Raw genomic sequence first — 21,892 nt, 5'->3', positions numbered from 1 at the left:
TCATATACCCCGTGGATTTCTATTAAAGGGTAGGGAAGATGATATTTACCTCACGGTGATATGGAAGCTGCCTGATGCTATCCCTTTCCTGCAAGATGGGAACCGCACTGTGCATCTGAGGATGTCTCGTAGAGATAGGAACATGTCTCTTCCTTTCCCAGATGTCGAGTTAATAGTTGAGAGAAGCTTTTCTCCACACACTAATGTAAGTTTCATTTCTTGTTGTTTTTTAAATTTTTACTTTTTGTTATGAAAAAGTTACAAATATATATAAAAATACAGAAAGTAATACAGAGAACTTCTATGTACCATTGCTCAGCTTCAAAAATTTTCTGTGCCTGGCCACACATTCTCTTTTCTCACCACTTCCCCCTGACCACACCAATGGATGTGGAAGTAAATCCCAGACATTATGCCATTGCATCTCTATACATCTCAGGGCATATCTCTGAACCATAACGACTCTCAAAAATCATAATAATACCATTATTTTCTAAAATATTTTTAAAAATAATCTACAAGAAGTCCTTAATATCATCACATATTCACTCAGTGTTCAAATCTCCCAGATTTCCTCATAATTTGTTTTTATAGTTTGTTTCAATCAAGACCCACACAAAGTCCATTTGTGGCACTTCGTTGATAAATATATTAAATATCTTTTCATCTATGAATATCTTTCCATCTCTCTTTCCTTACAATTTACGTATTAAAGAAACTGGACAGTTGGTGCCATAGTTACTCAATTTCTGGATTTTGCTGATTGCACCCTCGTGCTGTTGTTTAAGACGTTCCTCTGCACTTCCTGCACTCTGGTACTTAAAGCTGGAGGCTTAATTGGCTGCAACTCTTTTTTTTCCTTATCAAGAACCCTTCGTAGATGGTGTCGTGTACTTCCATCGTGATTCACATAATGACTGATTGTCTTTTTTGGCAGTCAGCAGCAACTGGTGATCACTCCCTGTGTCTATTATTTCATTCAGAGTTGCCATTTTGCTGTTCCGCTTCATTTATTACTAGAATGTGTCTTTAGAGAAAACCTCTCCTTCATCAAATATCTGGTTACATTGAGGTACAGTTTATACAGAAAAGCAAAATAATTGATGACTTGTTCCCTATATTTATCAGTTTGCAAAATAAGGGATAGGTTCTCCAGCATCTTCCAAAGGTGGCCAGTGAATTTTGTTTATTTAATAACATTATCAACTCACAAATTTAAATATTCTTGATGTGTTCCAGTCAGTTGCATTTGTTATTATTATGAATGCTCCAATCGTCCCATCTCAAGCTGGTTGTACCCTCTTCAGTCTCCTGAGTTCTTTTGACAAGACCCCAGTCGTTCTGGATAGCTCTGGGTATGACAAGATGCTCCAGGCTCATGTTGCACATTTCTCTATCTAAGCTGTTGTTTTTTTTCTTCTAATGTTTTAAAATATTTTGGTATATTAGGTAGATACATATATGTATAAATAATTAGGTAGATACTATGGATATCAGTCCTTTGTGATATAAGTTCCAAATATTTTTTCCAATTTCTTATTAGTGTTCACATGTTTGCCATGGCAATGCTAACTTCTGAAAAGCTGAATGTAGATGAGGCTTCTGGTTATCAGGAGCTACGTCCTGGAAACAATCACAGGCTTCTTCAGGCTTCATTTGGGGATCTAAAAATAGCTCATCTATCTACCTAAAAATAACTCATCTCTCTGAAAATACCTAGGTCTTTTAAATTCTTTTAGATTTTACTACGAAGGTTAAGTTTGGGGCCACATCAGAGGTCATAAAATGGTTGTCAAAATTTTCTGGCCAATTAATAATTTTTATCATTTTAATATCATATAATTTTAACTAGACTTCTAGAAAGTCAGTTAATAAAATTCCAGCTTTCTCTTTTCGTAGGTTTCTTTTTTTTTTTTAAAGCTTCTCCTCTTGCTCTGGTGTTATTACTTGCAATCCATCTTATTTTGAACATATATTTCAAAGTAAGATGAAGGCATGGGTACATATCACCCGGTATGTGTGTGCATCCTTAACTAGCGCTTGCTGTTTATGTTTTTTTAGGGACATTAACACGAAATAAAACGCACAAAATTTAAATGTGTTGTATAATCATTTTGAAGAAGAACAAAAACAATTCAACCCCTTATCAATGTAAAAAAATCACCATCACCCCAGAAAGTTTCCTCATGCCCCTGCCTAGTCAATACCTGCTCCTCAGCCAAAGGCAACCACTGTTCTAATCTTTTTCACGAAAGATTTGTTTTTTCCTATCCTAGAATGTCACAGAAGTAGAATAATATAGCCTATATTTAAGGTTTTGTTCATTCAGCATAATGCTTTTGAGATTTGCCTGTGTCATTGCATGTATCAGTAGCTCACTCCCTTTTATGTCTGAGTCGTATTCCACTATAACTTTTTAAAAAAGATTCTTGAGGTGTTTGTACCAAGAAAAAGTTAATAACAAGAGGCATACTTTGGAGATATTGCAGGTTTGGTTCCAAATCACTGCAATAAACTGAATATTACAATACAGTCACACAAAATTTTTGGTTTCTCAGTGCATATAAAAGTTATATTTACACTATACTGTAGTCTACTAAGTGTGCAATATCCTTATGTCTAAAAAATATACATACTTTGATTAAAAAATAGTTTATTGCTAAAAAATGCTAAGAATCATCTGAGCCTTTGGCAAGTCATAATCTTTTTGCTGGTGGAGAATCTTGCCTTGATGTTGGTGGCTGCTGACTGATCAGGGTGGTGGCTGCTGAAGGCTGGGGTGGCCGTGGCAATTTCTTAAAATAAGAGAACAATGCAGTTTGCCTCATTGATTGACTTTTCCTTTCATGAAACATTTCTCTGCAGCAGGAGATGCTATTCGATAGCATTTTACCAATACAGAACTTCTTTCAAAATTGGAGTCAGTCCTCTCAAACCCTGCTGCTGCTTTATGAACTAAGTCTGTGTAATATTCTAAATCTTTTTTTGTTGTTGTTATTGCAACAATGTTCACAGCATCTTCGCCAGAAGTAGATTCTATCTCAAGAAACCATTTTCTTTGCTTATCCATAATAAGCAACTCCTCATGTGTTCAAGTTTTATCATGGATTATAGCAATTCAGACACATCTTCAGGCTCCCCTTCTAATTCTAGTTCTCTTGCTATTTCCACCGCATCTTCATTGACTTCCACCACTGAAGTCTTGAATCCCTCAAAGTCATCCATGAGAGTGTGAATCAACTTCTTCCAAACTCCTGTTAATGTTGCTATTTTGACCTCCTCCCATGAATTGCAAATGTTTTTAATGGCATCTTAGAATGATGAATCCTTTTCAGAAGGCTTTCAATTGACTTTGTCCAGATCACTATGGCAGCTATAGCTTTACAAAATGTATTTCTTAACTAATAAGACTCGAAAGCTGAAATTACTCCTTGATCCATGGACTGCAGACTGGATATTGTGTTAGCAGGCATGAAAACAACACTAATCTCCTTGTACATCCATGGAAGTAAAGAGGTTAAAAACAAAACAAAACAACTCCTTGTACATATCCATAAGAGCTCTTGCATGACTAGGTGCATGGTCAATGAACAGTAATATTTGGAACAGAATCTTTTTTCCTGAGCAGTAAGTCTCAACAATGGGCTTAAAATATTCAGTAAACCATGATGTAAACAGCTATGCTGTCATTCAGACTTTGTTTTTCCATTTACAGAGCACAGGCAGAGTAGATTTAGCATAATTTTTAAGGGCCCTAGGATTTTCAGAATGGAAAATAAGCACTGGCTTCAACTTAAAGTCACCAGCTACATTAGCCCCTAACAAGAGAGTCAGCCTATCCTTTGAAGCTCTGAAGGCGGGCATTGACTTCTCTATCTTCTTCCAATAGAAAGCTGTTTTGCCTGCAATGAAAATCTGTTGTTTAGTGTAGCCACCTTCATCAGTTATCTTAGCTAGATCTTCTGGATAACTTGCTGCAGCTTCTCCAAAAGCACTTGCTGCTTCACCTTGCACTTTTATGTTATGGAGATGGCTTCTTTCCTTAAACCTCACGAACCAATGTCTGCTAGCTTTAAGCTTTTCTTTTGCAGCTTCCTGACCTCTTTCAGCCTTCATAAGAGAATTAGGGGCTTGCTCTGGACTAGGCTTTGGCTTAAGAGAATGTTGTGGCTGTTTTGATCTATCCAGACCACTCGAACTTTCTCCATATCAGCAATAAGGCTGTTTCACTTTTTTATCATTTGTGCATTTATTGGAGTAGCCCTTTTAATTTCCTTCAAGAACTTTTCCTTCACATTCACAACTTAGCTATTTGGTGAAAGAGGCCTACCCCTCAGCCTGTCTCAGCTTGCGGTGTGCCTTCCTCACTAAGCTTAATCATTTCTAGCTTTTGATTTAAAGTGAGAAATCTGTGACTCTTCCTTTCACTTGAACACTTAGAGGCCATTGTAGGGTTATTAATTGGCCTAATTTTAATATTCTTGTATCTCAGGAAACAGGGAGGCCCAAGGAGATGGAGAGGGAGAGGAATGGTGGAGCAGTCAGAACACACACTTCTCCATTAAGTTTGCCGTCTTATCAGTGCAGTTTGCAGCACCCTAAAACAATTGCAATGATAACACTGAAGATCACTGACCAGAGATCACCATAACAGATATAATAATAATTAAAAAGTTTGAAATATTGCAAAAATTGCCAAAATGTGATACAGAGACACAAAGTAAACATGTGATGTTAAAAAAAATCACACTAATAGACTTGCTCAACACAAGGTTGCCACAAACCTTCAATTCACAAAATGCACAATATCTGCGAAGCACAATAAAGTGATGCACAGTGAAATGAGGTGTGCCTGCACTAACTGGAGTTTGGATGCCTTTCAAAATATTTCAGAAGTAGCCATATATATTGAGTTAGACAACTTAATTTAAAATTTCTTCGGGAAGCTATTTTTGTGAGATGCTGACACTTCCTCAACAAGGCAGGCTAATGTGTGCCCATATGAGGGATGAAGTGTTTGGGACATATGTTTGATGCTGAAAAATAGAGAAATGAGAAAGCTGTCCCCTTTTTGTTCCTATAAAAATATAAACCAATTGGTTTTTTTTCAATGAGAATCTTCATCAACTTTGTTTGCTCTAATATTAGCTCAAAGCGCTGATATCTTTCAGCTTTTACAGAGATAAGTGGTCAGACACTGAAGACTGCAAGAAAACTGCAGTCATAGAGGCAACAATTAAAGTCTTTTTTCTTCCCTGCCATTAGTGTAACAACCATAATATAATTTAAGAGAGAATAATACAGCTTGTGTTATAGAATTTGGAAACTATCATTTTATCTTAGGACAGAGAGATATTGTATTATTTTTCCTCATATTGAAACAAATGTCACTTTAGCACTGCAATTTGAATTTTACTATTGCTAGTTTAAATGATAAGTTTTATTGTTAGCTAAAAGGACTTTGAAATCAATATATACAGTGACTTTGTCATAATAACATCACCATGTAATGTGCACAAATATAGAACAAAATGCACCTCTTCATAAAGTAATTCTAGCCTACTTCTCTTCCCAATTCTACACATCATTGGAAACTCTGGGTTCAGTTATATGTATTTGATATATGAAACCTTATTTATAGCCAATGAAAACAGAAAGAAGATGAATGTGTAGTGAGTCAGAAACAAGGCAGCTGGCAAATAACTGCATGGGTAATATAAAATGATTGTTTCCAAAAAAAGACTAAAACTATGGCAATAAGTTATAGAATAAATAATTGAAGGACAATAAAATTGTCCTTTAGGATTTTAATGCAAATGTAAATTATCTCTGATTTTGAACCTTATTTTTTGTATTTGTCATAATTAGTATTATAGCACTTCCTTTTTGCAACATATTTTAAAATTACAATATAGGTAGAAAATCTGCAAAAGTCACTTAGGAAAAGAAATTGGATTGTGCATGGAAATTCATTCCCTAAAACTCTTTTATTAGTATTTATGAAGTACTTTTTATTAAATACCTACTATGTATCATGCACTGTTTTCAGCACTTGAATGCCAAGATTAACGTGGTATGGTACCTGTACTATAGAAGTACAGCAGAGATCTTAGAAGACTGGGGAGAGGGGGATGTTCCTGGAGAAGATAATTGCTGAACTAAATCTAAGGAATTATCAGGAGTTACCTTGGCCCAGATAGGGAATTTCTAGAGGGGGGTTAAAAGGCAAAGTGGATTCCAAGTAGAGGACACATGAACAAAGTTATGGAGGCAAGACGTTACACTGTTTGTGAAAGATAACTACAAGTATCTCCAGGTGGCTAGAGTAAGACCGGGAGTGGTGGAAGATGGACAAATCCATAGGGACTGGACCATGCTAAGGAGCCTGGGTATCCTTACCACTGAAGAAATGGAAAACCACCAAAAGGCTTAAATGAGAAATGACACTATCAGATTTGTGTTGTGGGTAGCTCATCTTGGATGCTGCTTGGATGATAGATTTGAATGGGATAAGACTAATGGCAGAAGATTCTGGCCATAGGCTACTGTTTTAGTTGAAAGGCCATATAGCAGAGATGGTGAGGAAAAAATGGCTTCAAAAAATATATAGGCAGTAAAAGTAGGAGAACTTGAAGTTGATTAATTAGTGATTGATGCCATGCAGTTGAGAAAGGAGGATACTGAGAGTAAGGAAGGAATCAAGGATGACTCCAGGATTTCTAACTTGAATAATGGAGATCATTCAAGAGATAAAGAATAAGGTGAAGGAACATGCTTAAAGGAGGTATATTAGACATATTAACTTTGAGATACCTGTCAAAATGTCTAAGTAATTACACATACAAGCCTGAAGCTTGTGGGAGGTGACTGGACTAGATTATTAGGTCATTAACATTGAGATGATTATTAAAACATAAGGGGATGAGTTTGCTCAGCAAGAGTTGAAAAAAGAAAAAAGTAAATGAACTGGAGGTAAGCCCTAAGGATACTAATATTTTAAATGTTCGCAGAGTAAGAGGGAACCAAGTAGGAAACAGGAAAGGAAGGGTCGTAGAGACAGAAGCAAAACCAGAAAAACTTGGTGTTGAGTATGTCAAAAGAGTAGGGAATTTCAGAAAGGAATGAGCAATTGAGAGTGCCCATTGGAAGTGGTAATAGACCTCTAATCTTCTTTAGATGTCACTCTTCCTTGTTTCCATCAAATCTTGTGCATGCCTGATATAGCACTTTCAAATTTCCCAGAAATCAGCACTTTATCTGAGTACTTTAAATTATTACAAGTTTCTCCAGGTCACAGACATCTTGTTTGACTTTGTATTCTAAGAACTTAACATGGTAGGTTGCCAACAAAGGCTTGAGGCAGGGCAATTGCAAAGTATCAAATAGAACTGGCAATAGGAAGTCCTTAGTGAGAAGTAGAAAAAGCTCCCTCAGAATGGCATGGAGCAGAAGCCAGACAATGAGAGCTGGCAATTGAAAGGACGGTGAGTAAGTGGGCAAAGCGATTGCTGGATGTTCTTTCAGAAAGTTTGAAGGGAAGAGAAAGATGAGAAGGTAATCTAATGATTGATAAGAAAGAATAAATCAAGGCTGAGAGAAAAGAGCCAGTAAAGAGGGAGAATATATTTTGTTGTTTTAATGAATTCTGCAAGTTAAAAATGTTTAATGCCAGAACGAATAGATTTTACTAAATTTTATGCTCAAGGATTAAAAAGAATTATAATAATTAAATAATTGTCTTAAGTCCCTGACAATTACAAAGTGTGCACATAGCATTTGTACTGTGATTAGATATTATGACCGTCGGTGTGTCTGTTTCCTTCTCCCCTCAGAATCCTGCTATCGGTGTTGCAGTGAACTGCATCGATATATTACAAGTAGAAGGATATAATTTGATAGCCGCTGGAACCTTACATGGTGTGATCATCTTATGGAATTTTGTAACGTCTACCGTCAAAGAAGTGTAAGTTGTGTCTTTTCTGTGCGTGGTGTAAAAACTGTACTGTGGATGAGCCAAAGGAACATGCAGTGCTCAAAAAAAGAAAAGAGCAATAAATAAAAGTGGTGATAACTCTCAGGAGAAACTTTCCTGGGGGTTATGTTATATTCATGAAGAGACTATGTTCTAATTGATATGACTAGAGTGAACCTTAATTATCTATAACACATATCCAATTGCCTGCTGGCAATTTCCATCGGGATTGCTACCAAGACCCTGAAAGCCCCACATGCCTAAAACTTGTTCCCAACCTATCACCCCCACAAACTTTTCCTCTTCCTGCATTCCCAGTGCTACCACCATCCACTCAGCCACCAAAGTAAATGGTGAGAGGCAGCCTGGATAGATTTCCTTCTCACTGACCAGCCCAACACCTCCAATGTATTACAGGATGATGCAAACAAGGGCCAATGTGGCAGATGCAATTCTACATCTCAACCAATTAGATTTGCCCTGTACCATAGCCAAAATATTTACCCTCCCCTGCCATCCATTTCTAAACGTTCTTGCCATTGGCTGCAAAAGAACTAATATAACACTGAATTATTTTTGTGGACAGATTGTAAATAATAAGCTTTCCCCAGTTGTGTAATTGGTATGTATGCAAGGACCAGATGTGGGCACCCGATGTCAAGGGGGTTTGTAAAATCTTACTTTGAGGTACCAGATGGCCAAGAACCTTAACAAGAAATAAAACATAGTCAAGTTTATCCAAGCATTTGGGAGAATAGAAGAGTTATAAAAGAGGAGAGAATAGAGAGTTGGAAAAGACAAGGGAAAAGAAGAGCTCTGCCTATTCACAGTACCTTACACGCTACTGGTCCACCTGGACCCCATCTCCCTTTCCCATCCAGGTCTGAGTCATTACTTTTAGCTAGCTTTTGAGAGGAAATAATCTCTTCTTGTTTGGACTCTGAATTTATTCTCACTGAAGCTTTAGTTGCGACAGCTTTTTCTACAGTCCCCTCTCTCTGCACTTCAGCCCATGTGCCCCTGGCCCTGCTCCTAGAATTCCTGTCATCCTCCTTTTCCCTCTCGTCAGCCCTTGCCCTTCGGCTTTTCTCATAGACCATATACTTGTCATTTTGTACCTGCACCTCTGTGCACCCCGCACACCTCCTCACCCTCTTAGTAGTGTTCTCACACTGTGTCAGCTTCTGTATGACTCACTACCAAAAAGGGAAAGCAGACAGACTAAAAAGACCAGAGTCTTGACGCCACAGCCTAAAGAGGGGGGCAATTCCCTGAGAATAATCCAAATTAATCCAAATAATCCACTAATTCAAAGGTGCAGATCCTCCTTGTTGAAGTGCCAGGCATTTTGCCAAGGGATGATGCAAACTCAATACCCAATCAGAGAAAAAACACACACGGATGATTACATAAAAACAATTGATTTGGAATCACTGCAGTATTTCTCAAAACATATAATTTAGCACAGAATTGTGGAAGGTAATTTAGGGCCAGCATTAACAGTTCTAAAATGGAAAACGGTTCCCATATTCAAGGTGGAGACCATCTCTATTTCTACGTCAAACTTTGCCTAAGACCATTTCACCAATCGGGTGAAATAACCCTGCTCTAAGCTCCAGATTCAATATTTTCTTGCTAATGAATAATCTGCATCATTCAGCTCATCTGCAGAGCGGAAATAGCTAAAAAAAAATTTGAGCTCAACAAGACATCCAGCCCATAGACTTCTGAGTTTGGTTCACCTTCCGTGACACTCCATCATCACTCATCATATCAAATTAGAAGTAATTTCCATTAAAGAAAAAGGGAAATTTTGCTATAAAGTCTATTTGTAACAAGGAATGCCTTAAGACCAGGCCTGAAGTGCAGGTGTTTAGGAACTGTTGCTCTGTTCCCAGGAAACTGCCCAGGAAGGTGCAGGTTCCTTAGACTCTGGGCCGACAGCAGTGTAATCACAGAATGACCTGCCCTTCTCCAGTCAATTAAAAGCTCCCTGGGGGTAATAACCACATTTTATTCAAATTTGTCACTCCACTTATTCAAGGAGTAGAATTCTATTCTTTAAACTGTATGAAACTTGCAAGAGATTCCTCCACAGGACTACATAAGCCCCACTGTCTGACCTATAGGTAGGAAGACTAGACCAATTAATTGAACAAAAAGACTTTTAAGCCACTAATGATCATGTTGTGATACAGAATCTTATTAAAAATATGTTAAACTCTACTCCCCTGGGCTTTCTTTTCATGTTCAATGATATCCATATTGGAGGAATCCATTAGTTCTGCAGGGGATCTATGAAAGTTGTGTAAGTTACCTAATCTGTGAATTTTTATTATGTAAATGTATACTTATTTCCAGGTACCGGCCTGAAGATTGCTTCACTGTGGACCCTGACTTGGATCCCAAGCGCTTTAGAATTAATGACATAATGTTCCTCTTCCGTACCCCTGAATGCATAAGGTAACTCAGTACTTAATGATCAAGGGATAATGTCTGGGACTTATATGGGTGACATAAAAAGAGTTCTCTTCATCCCAGCATTAAGGAAGGTACAACTGAAGGAAGACATAAGTTGGGTTGACTACTTGGCTTCAACTTTCTTCCCAGTTACTGTCGTTTTGTAGGTGGGTCGTCCTCGGGGATCTAATATGCTATGTGTTCCCCTTACCGTGTCAGTCGTACAGTAGCAGAAATGGAAAAATGCTCACTTGGCCACACTTTTAGCCAAAATCTAATGCTACGAGCACTGATGTGAAGAAGGAAGGACGGACTTGCAGGGCAAGTGTAGAATATCACATGGCAAGAGGTGTCACAGACCAGCCACTATAACAGAGCAATCGCAGCCCATTTCTAAGGGAGCAGGGGGTTGTTTTTTAAGGATTTAAGAAAAACTGTTTTTTCCTATTTATATTTGCTTGACAGCTCTGGTTTGTAAGCAATAGACAATATCAAGTACATCTTTGGAGAGAAATCAAAAAAGTTTCTGTGCTAGTTTTGGGTCACCCAGCAGTGAGCCGGAACATGACATCCTACCCACCCCTTGGCTTGAAATTTCATCAAAACTGTTCTGAGAATATTTTGAGAGCTTGTTCTGTATATATCTGCACCAGCACCCTAGCTACTTTACAGCCCATTTTCAGCAGAATCTGGCAGACACAGGATCAGGCTGGAGCTAGACACTGTAGAGCGGGGAGCTAGACAGACTTGGGGGGCCAAACCACTCCCCACCATTTCAGTGTAAGAGCCTCTGGGACTAACTGTAGCCTAAGCCAGACTATTACATTCCAGACCCGGGCAGCAATGAACCTTATTTGCTGAGGCTCCCTAATAGTCCCTGCCAACACCATACTGAGGGCCATTTGTTACACAAAATATAAGGGGTGATTTGTTTCATAAGTGAGTGGCCCAGTATCCACAGATGATGAACGAAGCAATCAACTGACATTAAAGCAGAAAAGACCACCTTTTGAGTATGACAGAATATTTTAACTTTTCATCCTTGGGCTTCCTCCTTTCCCTTGCAGGAGATCAAGTCAGGATTCTGTTTGTTCTTCGTCCCATTGTGATTCTAGCAAGGGTCCCCAGAGTAGCAAGGTAAGGAAGAAATGGAGAGAGTTCTGTCCTCCTGTTACACTCAACATTGGTTTAAAAATAGTGATATTGAGCATTGGAGCCCCTCCTTTGACAGAAGGTAAAGGTGGAGAAATTCTGTGTGTATGTAAAAACTTTTTTTGTTCCCCTCCCCCCAAAATCATGTCTAAACTCTTTACTTCAATTTTTTCTATTGTTTTCAAAGCTTTCACATCATATGTAAATAATCAATACATGATCATGAAAAAAATAAATTGTGCATGTTATTTTACGTTTGTCAGATAATAAAGTAATTTTAGACTTTCTCTTTTACTAAAAAGTATTACACATATTTCACAGAGAGAAGAGACAGCAGGTGATGTAATTACTTTACAACGCATGATGTAATGCACTGGTTTTCAAACTGTGTTCTCAGTTCCAATTTTACATATTTTTACACATTGCATTTCTAGTTAGGATTTTGTTTGAAGGAGAGTTTTCACTGCAAGAATCATTTTAAAACTACCCCCAAGCATGGTGAAAAGAATAAACTTAAATAGACATAAAAGACAGACTTGTACTTGAACCCAAGTCCTCCACTTATTATCTGATTAGCTTTAGAGATATCACTTCATCTGAGTTTCTGTTTCCTCATCAGTAATAAAGGGAATAATAAAGATTAAGTTGTATAGTTATTAATAGAATTACAAATAATATACATCAAGAACTGAGCATGCTTTAGGCATTTCATTACTCTCATTATTATGCTATACCTGAGCCACTAGAAAAATGTTGTTGAGTTATGGATTCTTTATTTCTGGGCATGAAAATCTCTGCAATATATTTTTTTCAAAAAACAAACAAAAAATTATTCTGAGAAAGGCAAACTCAACTGTCTAGAGAACTTACTAATTCAGTGTATTTCATTTCCTTGTAACATCAAAGAAATATTTTCTTCTTCTCTCCTAATTCAGGGAAGCAAGCAAAGCATACATGACAGTGAGGTTAAAGGTCGGTATGAAATTACCTCTCTCCTATATAATAAAGCAACTCCTTTGCAACAGGAAGTTTAGGTGATGAACACTCTTAATGAATGTATGTTCTTTTTGTAACCAAATGTTGAGGTGCTCTAGGATTCACCAGTCCAAGAGGCAAAATTTCCATTATGATGATGCCTTTTTAGATCCTAATTCTAGGTTTCAAGAATCCAAAATATTACTAAGCTTCTTAGTCTTCAGCCTATTTTTAAAAAATTTATACTAGATTTATAAGCCATTCTGAATGTGTAAGATCTATACTGGATGAATATTTAGTTTTAGTTTTAGCTATTATGTACAGTATAGATACCTTTGCAATAGGACCAAAAATAAGCTTTTTGGATTTTTCCAGGGATCCAGATTCCATTTTTTTAATTCTTTTTTGTTCTCTGCCCTTATTGATGTTCTCTGGGGTTAAAAAAAAATCTAGGGAAAAGAATATGTTATTTTTGCTATTTTCTTTCTTGCCTTCTCTTTTATGTTCCATAAAATTAGGAATTCCAAGTATTGCAAATTCCATAGTGACTCAATAGTTTCTTCAACAGGTGAGCAAATAGATGTCATGGTGGGAGAGCAACAGCCAGTGGACAGAAAACATCCAGTAGGTGTCAATTTACCAGAAGCTCAGCCACCTATCCTTGTCACTGCTCATGAGGACGGACACCTCCGCTTGTGGAATATGGAGGTGATGGAGCCCAGTAAATCTGGGAATGGGAAAAAATGGGAAAGATAAAAAAGATACTTAAAGACGACACTTAAAAAAGATACTTAAATGAATCTTAGCCTTCTTCCATATGGCATCCACTTCTAGCCAAATTTCAGCCTGCACACTGATAATGCTACTCAAGCTTTAGAAGAGGCCAGCGTAATAACTCAAGCGATCAATTCATCAAAATTGCTAATTTAGCTATTTTAAATCTTTTAGGTTGAGCTATGAATATGTGTGGCTAAGTATTTTACTGGATATTTAAATAATATTAAGGAGCATTAGTGATGTATTACAGTAAAAGAGTATAAGAACTCTGAAATGTTGAGTATAAATGATTTGGGGCAGGGTTTGAATTAGGAGGATAGAAGATGATGAAAAGAAATATCTGGACTAACCTGGGGATGAGGACAGTGAAATCCTTGGAGAAGCAAGGGAGGTGGCCTCACTTGCAGTAAGGCTCCTTCCTAGGGGGAAACCCAAAAAACAGCCACCGTTTTGTATGGCCGACAATGGGATTCCACAGCACGGAACAGCATGGCTATTCTGCCGGGATGAAGCTCCAAGTCTATCAGTAGATCCTAGCTCATTAGTGGGAAACTTCTGGTTTGAAAATACAAAATATTCTAATGGTAACTTTCCCTGAGATGATTTTGGTGTTAGAGCAATGCCTTTTTATTTTTCTGACAGAGAAATAAAAGAGTGAGAGAAATTGGAGAAGTAAAACAGTCTCAGGAAATGAGTAGCAGATCGAAACTCTTTCTTTTCAAGCTCAGATGTTTATTCCCTAAGCAAGATAATATGTGGGAGATCCCTTCCCAGTGCTGGCTTACACTAGGCGCTGAAAAACAATCTGTCTGAATTTGAATCTCTTATAATCCCTTACCTTGCACCGATATTCAGAAAAAAATACTTCTGAAAAGACAAATATTTCTGTTTAAAACAATTGAGATACATGTAAACCTGAAAAGAATGTTTGTTTAAAAAGAGAATATGTAATTGTAAATAAGGTCTGAGGAATTTCATGAAACGGGTCATGGGATACGCAAAAACAACCCCCAAGTATAGAGACAATCTATAATAATCAGAGTCTAGATGCTTATAATTAACAATTGTCTATACCTTTAGAATATTTAATTTCAAGGAAATAAGTCCCTATGCATGGCTTCAAATTATTTTTTATTACCAGAAGAGAATCATGTTTCAATAGTGAAGATAATTTTTAAGATATGTTATTTATAGAGAAAATCAACTTCAATATTAAGATTTTACAGAATTTATTATCAGAGGAAAAGCCTTATTTGCATTATGCTTTACTTAGGGAAGACTACTGAAAGACATGCTACCTTTCACAAAACATTCTGCCATTTCTCTGACGTCACTGTATACTGATTCATGTACGAGGATACTACTGGCTGGAAATGTGGGTAAGTCATTCCTCTGACATAATCAGCTGCAGGCATCTTACCAACCTGCACGATATAAAAATGGCTACAGGAAAAATACACAGCATTTATTGAAACAGAAGAAAGACTAAGAAGGATGCTGAAGCATGAGAGAGTGTTATGAACAGCCTGCAGAATAAATAGAAGAATAAGTGAATGTCAGGAGAACCTGAATTACTGTCATTCATTTCAAGTATTCATAAACTATAAACATCAAATACATTGTTGCTATTATTATTTTGTACAAACTTTTATTTATCAGATCAATTAAGATTAAGAAACATAAAAAATTTTAATTTATCTTCACTTATTCCTTGTCTAATGTTCTTACTTTCTTTAAGTAGATCTGAGTTTTTGATGTATATCATTTGCCTTCTCTCTGAAGAACTTCTTTTAGCATTTCTTACAAGGCAGATATACTGGTGACAAATTCCCTTGATTTTTGTTTGTCTGAGAAAGTCTTTATTTCTCCTTCACTTTTGAAGGATAATATTGCAGGGTACATCGTTCTAGGTATTTTTTTCTCTCAACATTTTAAATATTTCACTCCATTCTCTTCTTGCTTATGTTGTTTCTGATGGGAAGTTTGATGTAATTCTTATCTTCGTGGCTTTTTTTCCCATTTGGCTTATTTCAATACTTTGTTCTTTACCTTTGTTTCCATAGAGTTTAAATACGATATGTCTAGGTGTAGTCATTGTTGCTTTTTGATATCTAGTTTTTGTAACTATCATTTGGATTGTAGGGTGAATATCTCTGTAATAGTTTGGACGCTGGTAGCCATATATTCATTTCTATTATTGTCCACCCTGCTCTCTAGCAGAACTTTGACTCTGGATGGATAAAGCGACCTCATCATGACTTACTAAGCCTGAAGCGAAATAATTGCTACATATAAAAATTTATGTGAAATTTCTGCTTTTGTTTCTGGTTTCTCAGATTCTATTTTTTACCATTATAAATGCCTGAATCAAAATAACTTGGCAGTCTGGGTAATATTTAGTTAGACAACATGATAGCTAATTAAAGATTCCAATGTTTAAATTTTATGCAGAAGGACACGTTATCCTTTGCAGTATTAGTTCCTTCCTGGATCCACCTCATGATAACAAGGTAAGAACTTTAGTTTTCCACTTTTTAATTAATGAATCATCACATATTTATTGAGCATTTCTTCGTGCTAGATGCCACAAAAGATAGAAATATAAGACTCCCTACTTTCAATGCACATATGCTATTGAAATTTAAGCCACATGGCAAGTAACAATGGTCTGCTTATGGAAAGAGGGGATGAATAAGTGAGTGAGGGAGACAGAGAGGGAATGAGTAAGCCAGACCACTGGTCACTTTGCATCTTCTTCATGTTTTGACTTATTTGTGAAAATTTATATAGCACTGTAGAGGTTAAAGAGTTCTTAGGTCACCTAGTCTAAATGAATGGGGACTTATATGAAAACTACAGGCTGCCAGGTCTCTAGTCACACAATGCTCTGAGGTAGATGATCCAGGAAAAAGTACTGTGTTAGTCTAGGTTTATCAATGACAAAGAGGAAATAAACTCAATAGGGGGTACAATTGCAGTGCAAGCTCCCCGGCTGACAGCTCTAGTTCATATAATTTTGGAATGTCTTCTGAGGCCCATTAGGGTCTCAAAACTTGAGGATAAACCACATCCTAAAGAAACATAACCAATGAGGCCTCATGATGTTTTTGAAAGAGAATGAGCTGGGATGATCCTCTTTCTTAATTCCTTGTAGCATATACCTCCCACCCCACACCCCTACGAAAGAACAAAATAGCCAGCGCTACCTCTAGATAAATTTGAATATAGGAAAAGTCTTTTTTGCCAATCTCACCTTTGGCTTTCACCTTCCAGCTCTGTTTCCTTCTATTCTTGGTTATGTTCACTCCCAGTCCCCCTGCAACCTTCTCCTGAGGCATTTCTTTCATCAAACCATCTACTAATTACCAACTAAATGAAATGTTATTTCTCAATTATGCAATAAATTGCTATAGACATAAGATACTGCCTCTCTCGGGGATATGTGCAGATTAATAAATTTCTAAAAATGGGACCTTGGGTACCCCAACAAGCAAGAGAAGAGCTAATTGGGGGTAGGGACTTAACCATCTAGCACAGATGTCTACACCATTCACTTATAAACTTAATGAGAAATGATTTTGTTCAAGATTATATTTTGACCAGCATATACTTATTCCAAGGGATATGTCTTCTTGTTACTATCTAGAAATTCAAGCAGCTGCTTTCCTGGCGAGCTCATTCTCTGCAAATTATTCAAGTGCTCTATGTGGAAGAAAAACAAGTGGTACTTACTGCCTCCGTCGATGGCTCAGTGAGGTAAGCCAGGAGGGCCTCAGACTGTGAATTCGGGGTTTTGAGAGAGAGGTAAAGGATTTTAAGCTAAAGTTGAAGTATATAGTTCAAATGCAATCTTGGTAAACTGATTAAAATAAATAAGTAGATAATAAATTAAAAGGTAGCACAAAAGGCTTTAAGAAGGTGGCCACGGATTTGGAATCCTCTTCGATGCCCAAGGAAATGAGATGCCATATTCACTTGTGTTAAAAAGTATAATAAATACTTTCAATAAAAGTGGGTTTTTGTAGAATTATTTCAAAGAGTTGAGCAAGATAGATAGCTCAGAGAGTTAGATCCAAGCCCAGAGAGAGTCATAAAAGGAGGCTCAGGATCAGAAGTTGTAGAAAAGTAACAGGAAGGAGCAACTGATGCTGAGAAAAGTGAGGGGGCTAATTATTTCATTGACACTTTCATTGATTTTGCAAAGCTTAGTTGTTTTTAATTACCTAAGTAATGCTAAGTACCTATACACAAAATGCTAAAAACACATACGTATATAAAGAGAAAGAAAGGAAATGTGGTGGTGTTTCTAGAAACAAATTGCTGCATACCGAAAGGTCTTAAAATCATAGTAATGAATTATCCTCTTAAAAGAATGAAGTTAGGTAAGATTACGAGAGGTTGAGAGACTTCAAAGTATATTAAAGAGTTTAAAAATAATAAAAACAGAAATGAACTGAAATTCAGCAGACCCTACCTAACATGTGAGCTTGAGGCTAGGGGGTTAGGCAGGGACAAGGTTTGCAGTGCCTAGTGGACATTGATAAGGATTTGGTTCTTTCCCCTTAAAGAAATAGCCACTGAAGGGTTTTAAGCAGGGGAGTAATATAATCTGATTTACATTTTTAAAAGATGATGTGTGGGGAATGGGTTGCAGGGCAGCGAAAGTGGGAGCAAGGAGACCAGTTTGAAGTCCATGGTGAATACAGTGGCTTGGATTAGGGGAGTGGCAACAGAGCTGGAAATAAAGTGCTTTAGATTTGAGCTATCTGGGAGGTAACACCAACAAGACATGAACTTTAACCAAAAGGGGAGGTAGGTGACAAATGTCAAGAATGACACCTGGCATGTACAACGAGGCAAATGTTAGTGCCATTCGTCAAGATAGGAGGCACTAAAAGAGGAAAATATTTAGAATGTTGGAAGGGTGAAGGAAAACCTATAGAAATGTTGAATTCAAGGTGAATGGGGGTGGGTAAGGTCCTATTTGGAGGCAAACAGTTAGAGCTACTTCCTCCATCAAAAAGGACATCTGCTGTTTTATTTGTAGGAAAAGATTAAGAACAAGACATTTCATTATTAGAGATGTTTTTAACAACTCAGTGCCTTGGTCTCTGCTCCAGCTTATTTTCAGCAGCAGAAGTGTTAAGTGGAGATTGAAACACACACACAAACACACCCAACCACACGTGCACATGTCTCTGTTGTTGCAAGTATTCCCTGCTTATCTTAGTCTGGGCTGCTATAACAAAGCACCTTAGACTGGCTAACTTATAAGCAACAGAAATTTTTTGCTTACAGTTCTGGAGGCTGGAATGCCCAAGATCAAGGCACCAGCAGATTCGTGTCTGCTTAGGGTGTGCTCTCTGCTTCATAAATGATGCCTTCTAGATGTGCCGTTACATAGTGGAAGAGGCAAATCAGCTCCCTCAGGCCCCTTTTATAAGAAATTCCATCCAGGAGGGCTCTTCCCTCATGACCTAAACACCTCCAAAGGCTCCACCTCAATACCACTGCACTGGGGATTAGGTTTCAACATACGAATTTTGGGGAAACACAAGCATTCAGACCATCACACTGCTCAAACCAGTTATTCTTGGCATGGAGAAATTTTATGATTCCTTCAGGTGAAAAATCTCCCTAGATACTCAGTTCAAGGAGCCTAGCTCTATTAATAGCTATCTCCAGAATACGGCTCTTTTCCTAACTAAACCATGTCCTTTTGCAAACACTAGCTATCACTTTCTGAAGAGGTAGGCAATTTTAACATTCTAACTCTTGTTTGTCAAAAAGATGATGATTTTTAATAGGAAACAAACATAATGGAGGCTTAACTTTGGAACACAGGACAGGTAATCAGTCTGAAGACGAAAGTTCAGGGAGGAAAAATGAGGCTCAGGGTAGCTGAGGATCCATACCTGAGGCCCAGGAAATGACGCTGAGAGGCAGGATCAGTTACTTGGGGGAATTCCACATGTAGCAGGAAATACCTTGAAACAAGGAGACCAAAAATCACTTCAGTCCTGGCCTAAGGCAGAATAAATTTAGAGTGGTTCTGAAGTTAGTCCCTCACTCTTCTAGCTTTTGCATTTAAAAGGAGAGTCTATTTCCCTTTGGTAAAGGGTCTGGTAAGGCCATGACATTTCTGTAGTCCTGGAGAATTGATATGTGTGAGGGATATAAGATGCTCACATTAAGTCCTCAGGACAATCAAGTGTGAGGAGTCCCAGCTGGACACCTCTGTTTCTGCCTCCTCCTCAGGGTCTACCTCTTTGAGGTGCAACACTACTAGGACTTTGTGGAATCTACTCTTAGTTCCTTTAGCCTGTCCTCCTCCCTTTGGGTCATTGCAGCAGAACACATGATGATTGTTTCCATCATTTGCTACTCTGCGGTTGAAACCAAGAAATAAAAGGAAGATCTTCCAAATACTGTTTTATCTTTCCACATGACATAGGGCGCACATGCCTGCGAATGGTATTCTGTATCACTGTAAACCACATGGGCTATTTAGAGGGCTCTCTTGGAGTACACTGATGGTGAAATAATTCATAAGGATAAAAAGCCACTTCGTTTGCCATCCGATTTCAGAACTCAGTTGTAAAAATGAGTGTGAGATTTCCACAATAGTAGCAACTGTGGATGTAGGTTAAGAAGAAGTTGATAACAATGAAAGCATTGCTAGGTCTCTATTCCTACAAGTTCTGTTGATGTTGATTCCAAAAGTAGACAGCTGAGATACAGCCCATTCTATGGCCTAGTTCAACTAATAGATTGTCAATCAGTGTGGGTTCTGATTAGCTTTAGTGGGCTGTGTTATTCTGGGAAAAATCTGTCTCTTGTTTTTTGGCTTTGATAAATGGATATCATAAGTACAAATTCAAATTAATATTTCCCCAAAAGGTTGTGGATTAGAGTCTAACTGATAAACATGTTTACATTATGATTAGCTCCACAGTATTTAGTAGGAAGCCTTGGACTCAAGTTTAGAATCCTTGATGGGCCAGAGCAAATCTTATACAAATGATCTCCAATGAATTCTCCAGTCACTTTCTCCTCCCTTCCCTTATCTTCCTTCAGGCTCTGGCATGCTCTCAATGGTCATTATTGTGGATATTTGGGGCAGCGAAGGCTCTTTGAGTTATCACAGACAACTGACTTCATTTTGCCTTGTGATGTTAGTGAATACCCCATAGAAATAAAAGAAGAAAGCAAGTTCACAGAGAAGCAGCAAAAATATGAATATCCTCTGATATTTGACCGGGAAAGGTAAAACGACTGATGCCATGGGATCCAGGAAATTTGGGCACCAGAGAAGGACATAATGGATATTTGTTTAATTGGCAGAGAATAAAAGGTGTGGATACGTACTTAACATTTTTTTCTTGTGTCTTTATATGCAGATGGAAAAATATGAGCTCTATGTCTTTACTTTTCAAACGTACACCTCCCAAAGCCTTTGAAGTGGAACAAGATTTCAAGTTTTTCAAGTCTCTTTCTTCTCCCAAGGTAGCTTTAAAAAAAAAAAAAAAAAAACCTTTGTTTTTATTTTCATGAATTCAAATATGTCCAGTAATGTAGTATATTAGTTTTCTATTTTTGCTGTTATAAATTACCACGAACTTGGTGGCTTAAATAATACAAATTGATTATCTTACAATTCTCTAGGTCAGCAGTTCAGCATGGGTCTCACTGGGCTAAAATTGAGGTGTAGACAGAGGTGAGTTTCTTTCTGGAGGCTCTAGAAGAAAATCCCACATTCTTTAGTTTGTGAACCCCCTTCCTTCATCTTCAAAGCCAGAAATGTTTCATCTCTCTGACCATGTGGTCACATGTCCCTCTGACCCAGGAGAAAAGATTCTCTGCTTTTAAAGATTCATGTGATTATATCAGGCCTACCTAGATAATTCAGAATAATCCACCCATCCCAAGGATCTTAACATAAACCACATCGGCAAAGTCCCTTTTGCCAGGTAAACACATTTTTCTTCAGTGCAGATAAAAGTGTGCTGCTGTTCATTCTATTTCTATTTTTAACATGTCTAGAGAATGGATATAGCATAAGTCTTTAGACTAAGGTCTGGCATTAATTAATTAAAATTGATTTCCTCAAGATAGTCCACAAAATAAACTAAACATACCTTTCTAAATGTATCTCCCATTACTAACCTGTGGTTACCCCGCTCACTACAAATCAGACTAATTGTTGTTTCCAGAACTGAGAATTCCTCTGTCTTCTGCCCCTGTGATTTTGTTCACCTGAGATGTGTTTGCCATACCCATAACCTCTCTCCATCTGTCCAAAGTGGACAGGGTGGCCTATCTTTGTAAAACATACACCTGACAAAAGATTAGCACGTAGAGTGTATGAAAGTCAGTGATAAAAAAAAAAACAGTCCAATTAAAAATAGTTAAAAACAAGAGGGAAGATTTGCTTGAGTTCTTTGTAGATTCTGGTTATCAGCCCTTTATCAGGTGTATAGCATGCAAATATTTTCTCCCACTCTGCAGGTTGTCTAGTTGCTCTATTGCTTGTGTCCTTGGATGTGCAGAAGCTTT

The 21,892-nt window shown here is 37.5% G+C and overlaps 1 protein-coding gene across 1 annotated transcript in view; it reads left to right on the top strand.

Annotated features, from left to right (window-relative positions):
- WDR64 (WD repeat domain 64) overlaps nucleotides 1–21,892 on the top strand; it is a 79,931-nt gene that overhangs the window by 53,385 nt on the left and 4,654 nt on the right. Inside the window, exons 15-25 of the mRNA XM_045536957.1 lie at nucleotides 29–205; nucleotides 7,833–7,963; nucleotides 10,334–10,435; nucleotides 11,500–11,569; nucleotides 12,520–12,556; nucleotides 13,128–13,267; nucleotides 14,610–14,715; nucleotides 15,788–15,846; nucleotides 16,983–17,092; nucleotides 20,414–20,602; nucleotides 20,737–20,842. Coding sequence (XP_045392913.1) covers nucleotides 29–205; nucleotides 7,833–7,963; nucleotides 10,334–10,435; nucleotides 11,500–11,569; nucleotides 12,520–12,556; nucleotides 13,128–13,267; nucleotides 14,610–14,715; nucleotides 15,788–15,846; nucleotides 16,983–17,092; nucleotides 20,414–20,602; nucleotides 20,737–20,842 — 1,227 coding nt within the window. The remainder of the gene's footprint in view (nucleotides 1–28; nucleotides 206–7,832; nucleotides 7,964–10,333; nucleotides 10,436–11,499; nucleotides 11,570–12,519; nucleotides 12,557–13,127; nucleotides 13,268–14,609; nucleotides 14,716–15,787; nucleotides 15,847–16,982; nucleotides 17,093–20,413; nucleotides 20,603–20,736; nucleotides 20,843–21,892) is intronic.

Source organism: Lemur catta, chromosome 25 (assembly GCF_020740605.2).
Source record: "Lemur catta isolate mLemCat1 chromosome 25, mLemCat1.pri, whole genome shotgun sequence".
NCBI lineage: Eukaryota > Metazoa > Chordata > Mammalia > Primates > Lemuridae > Lemur > Lemur catta.
The sequence above is the reverse complement of the archived record's forward strand: the minus strand, read 5'-3'. Positions and strand labels throughout refer to the sequence as shown.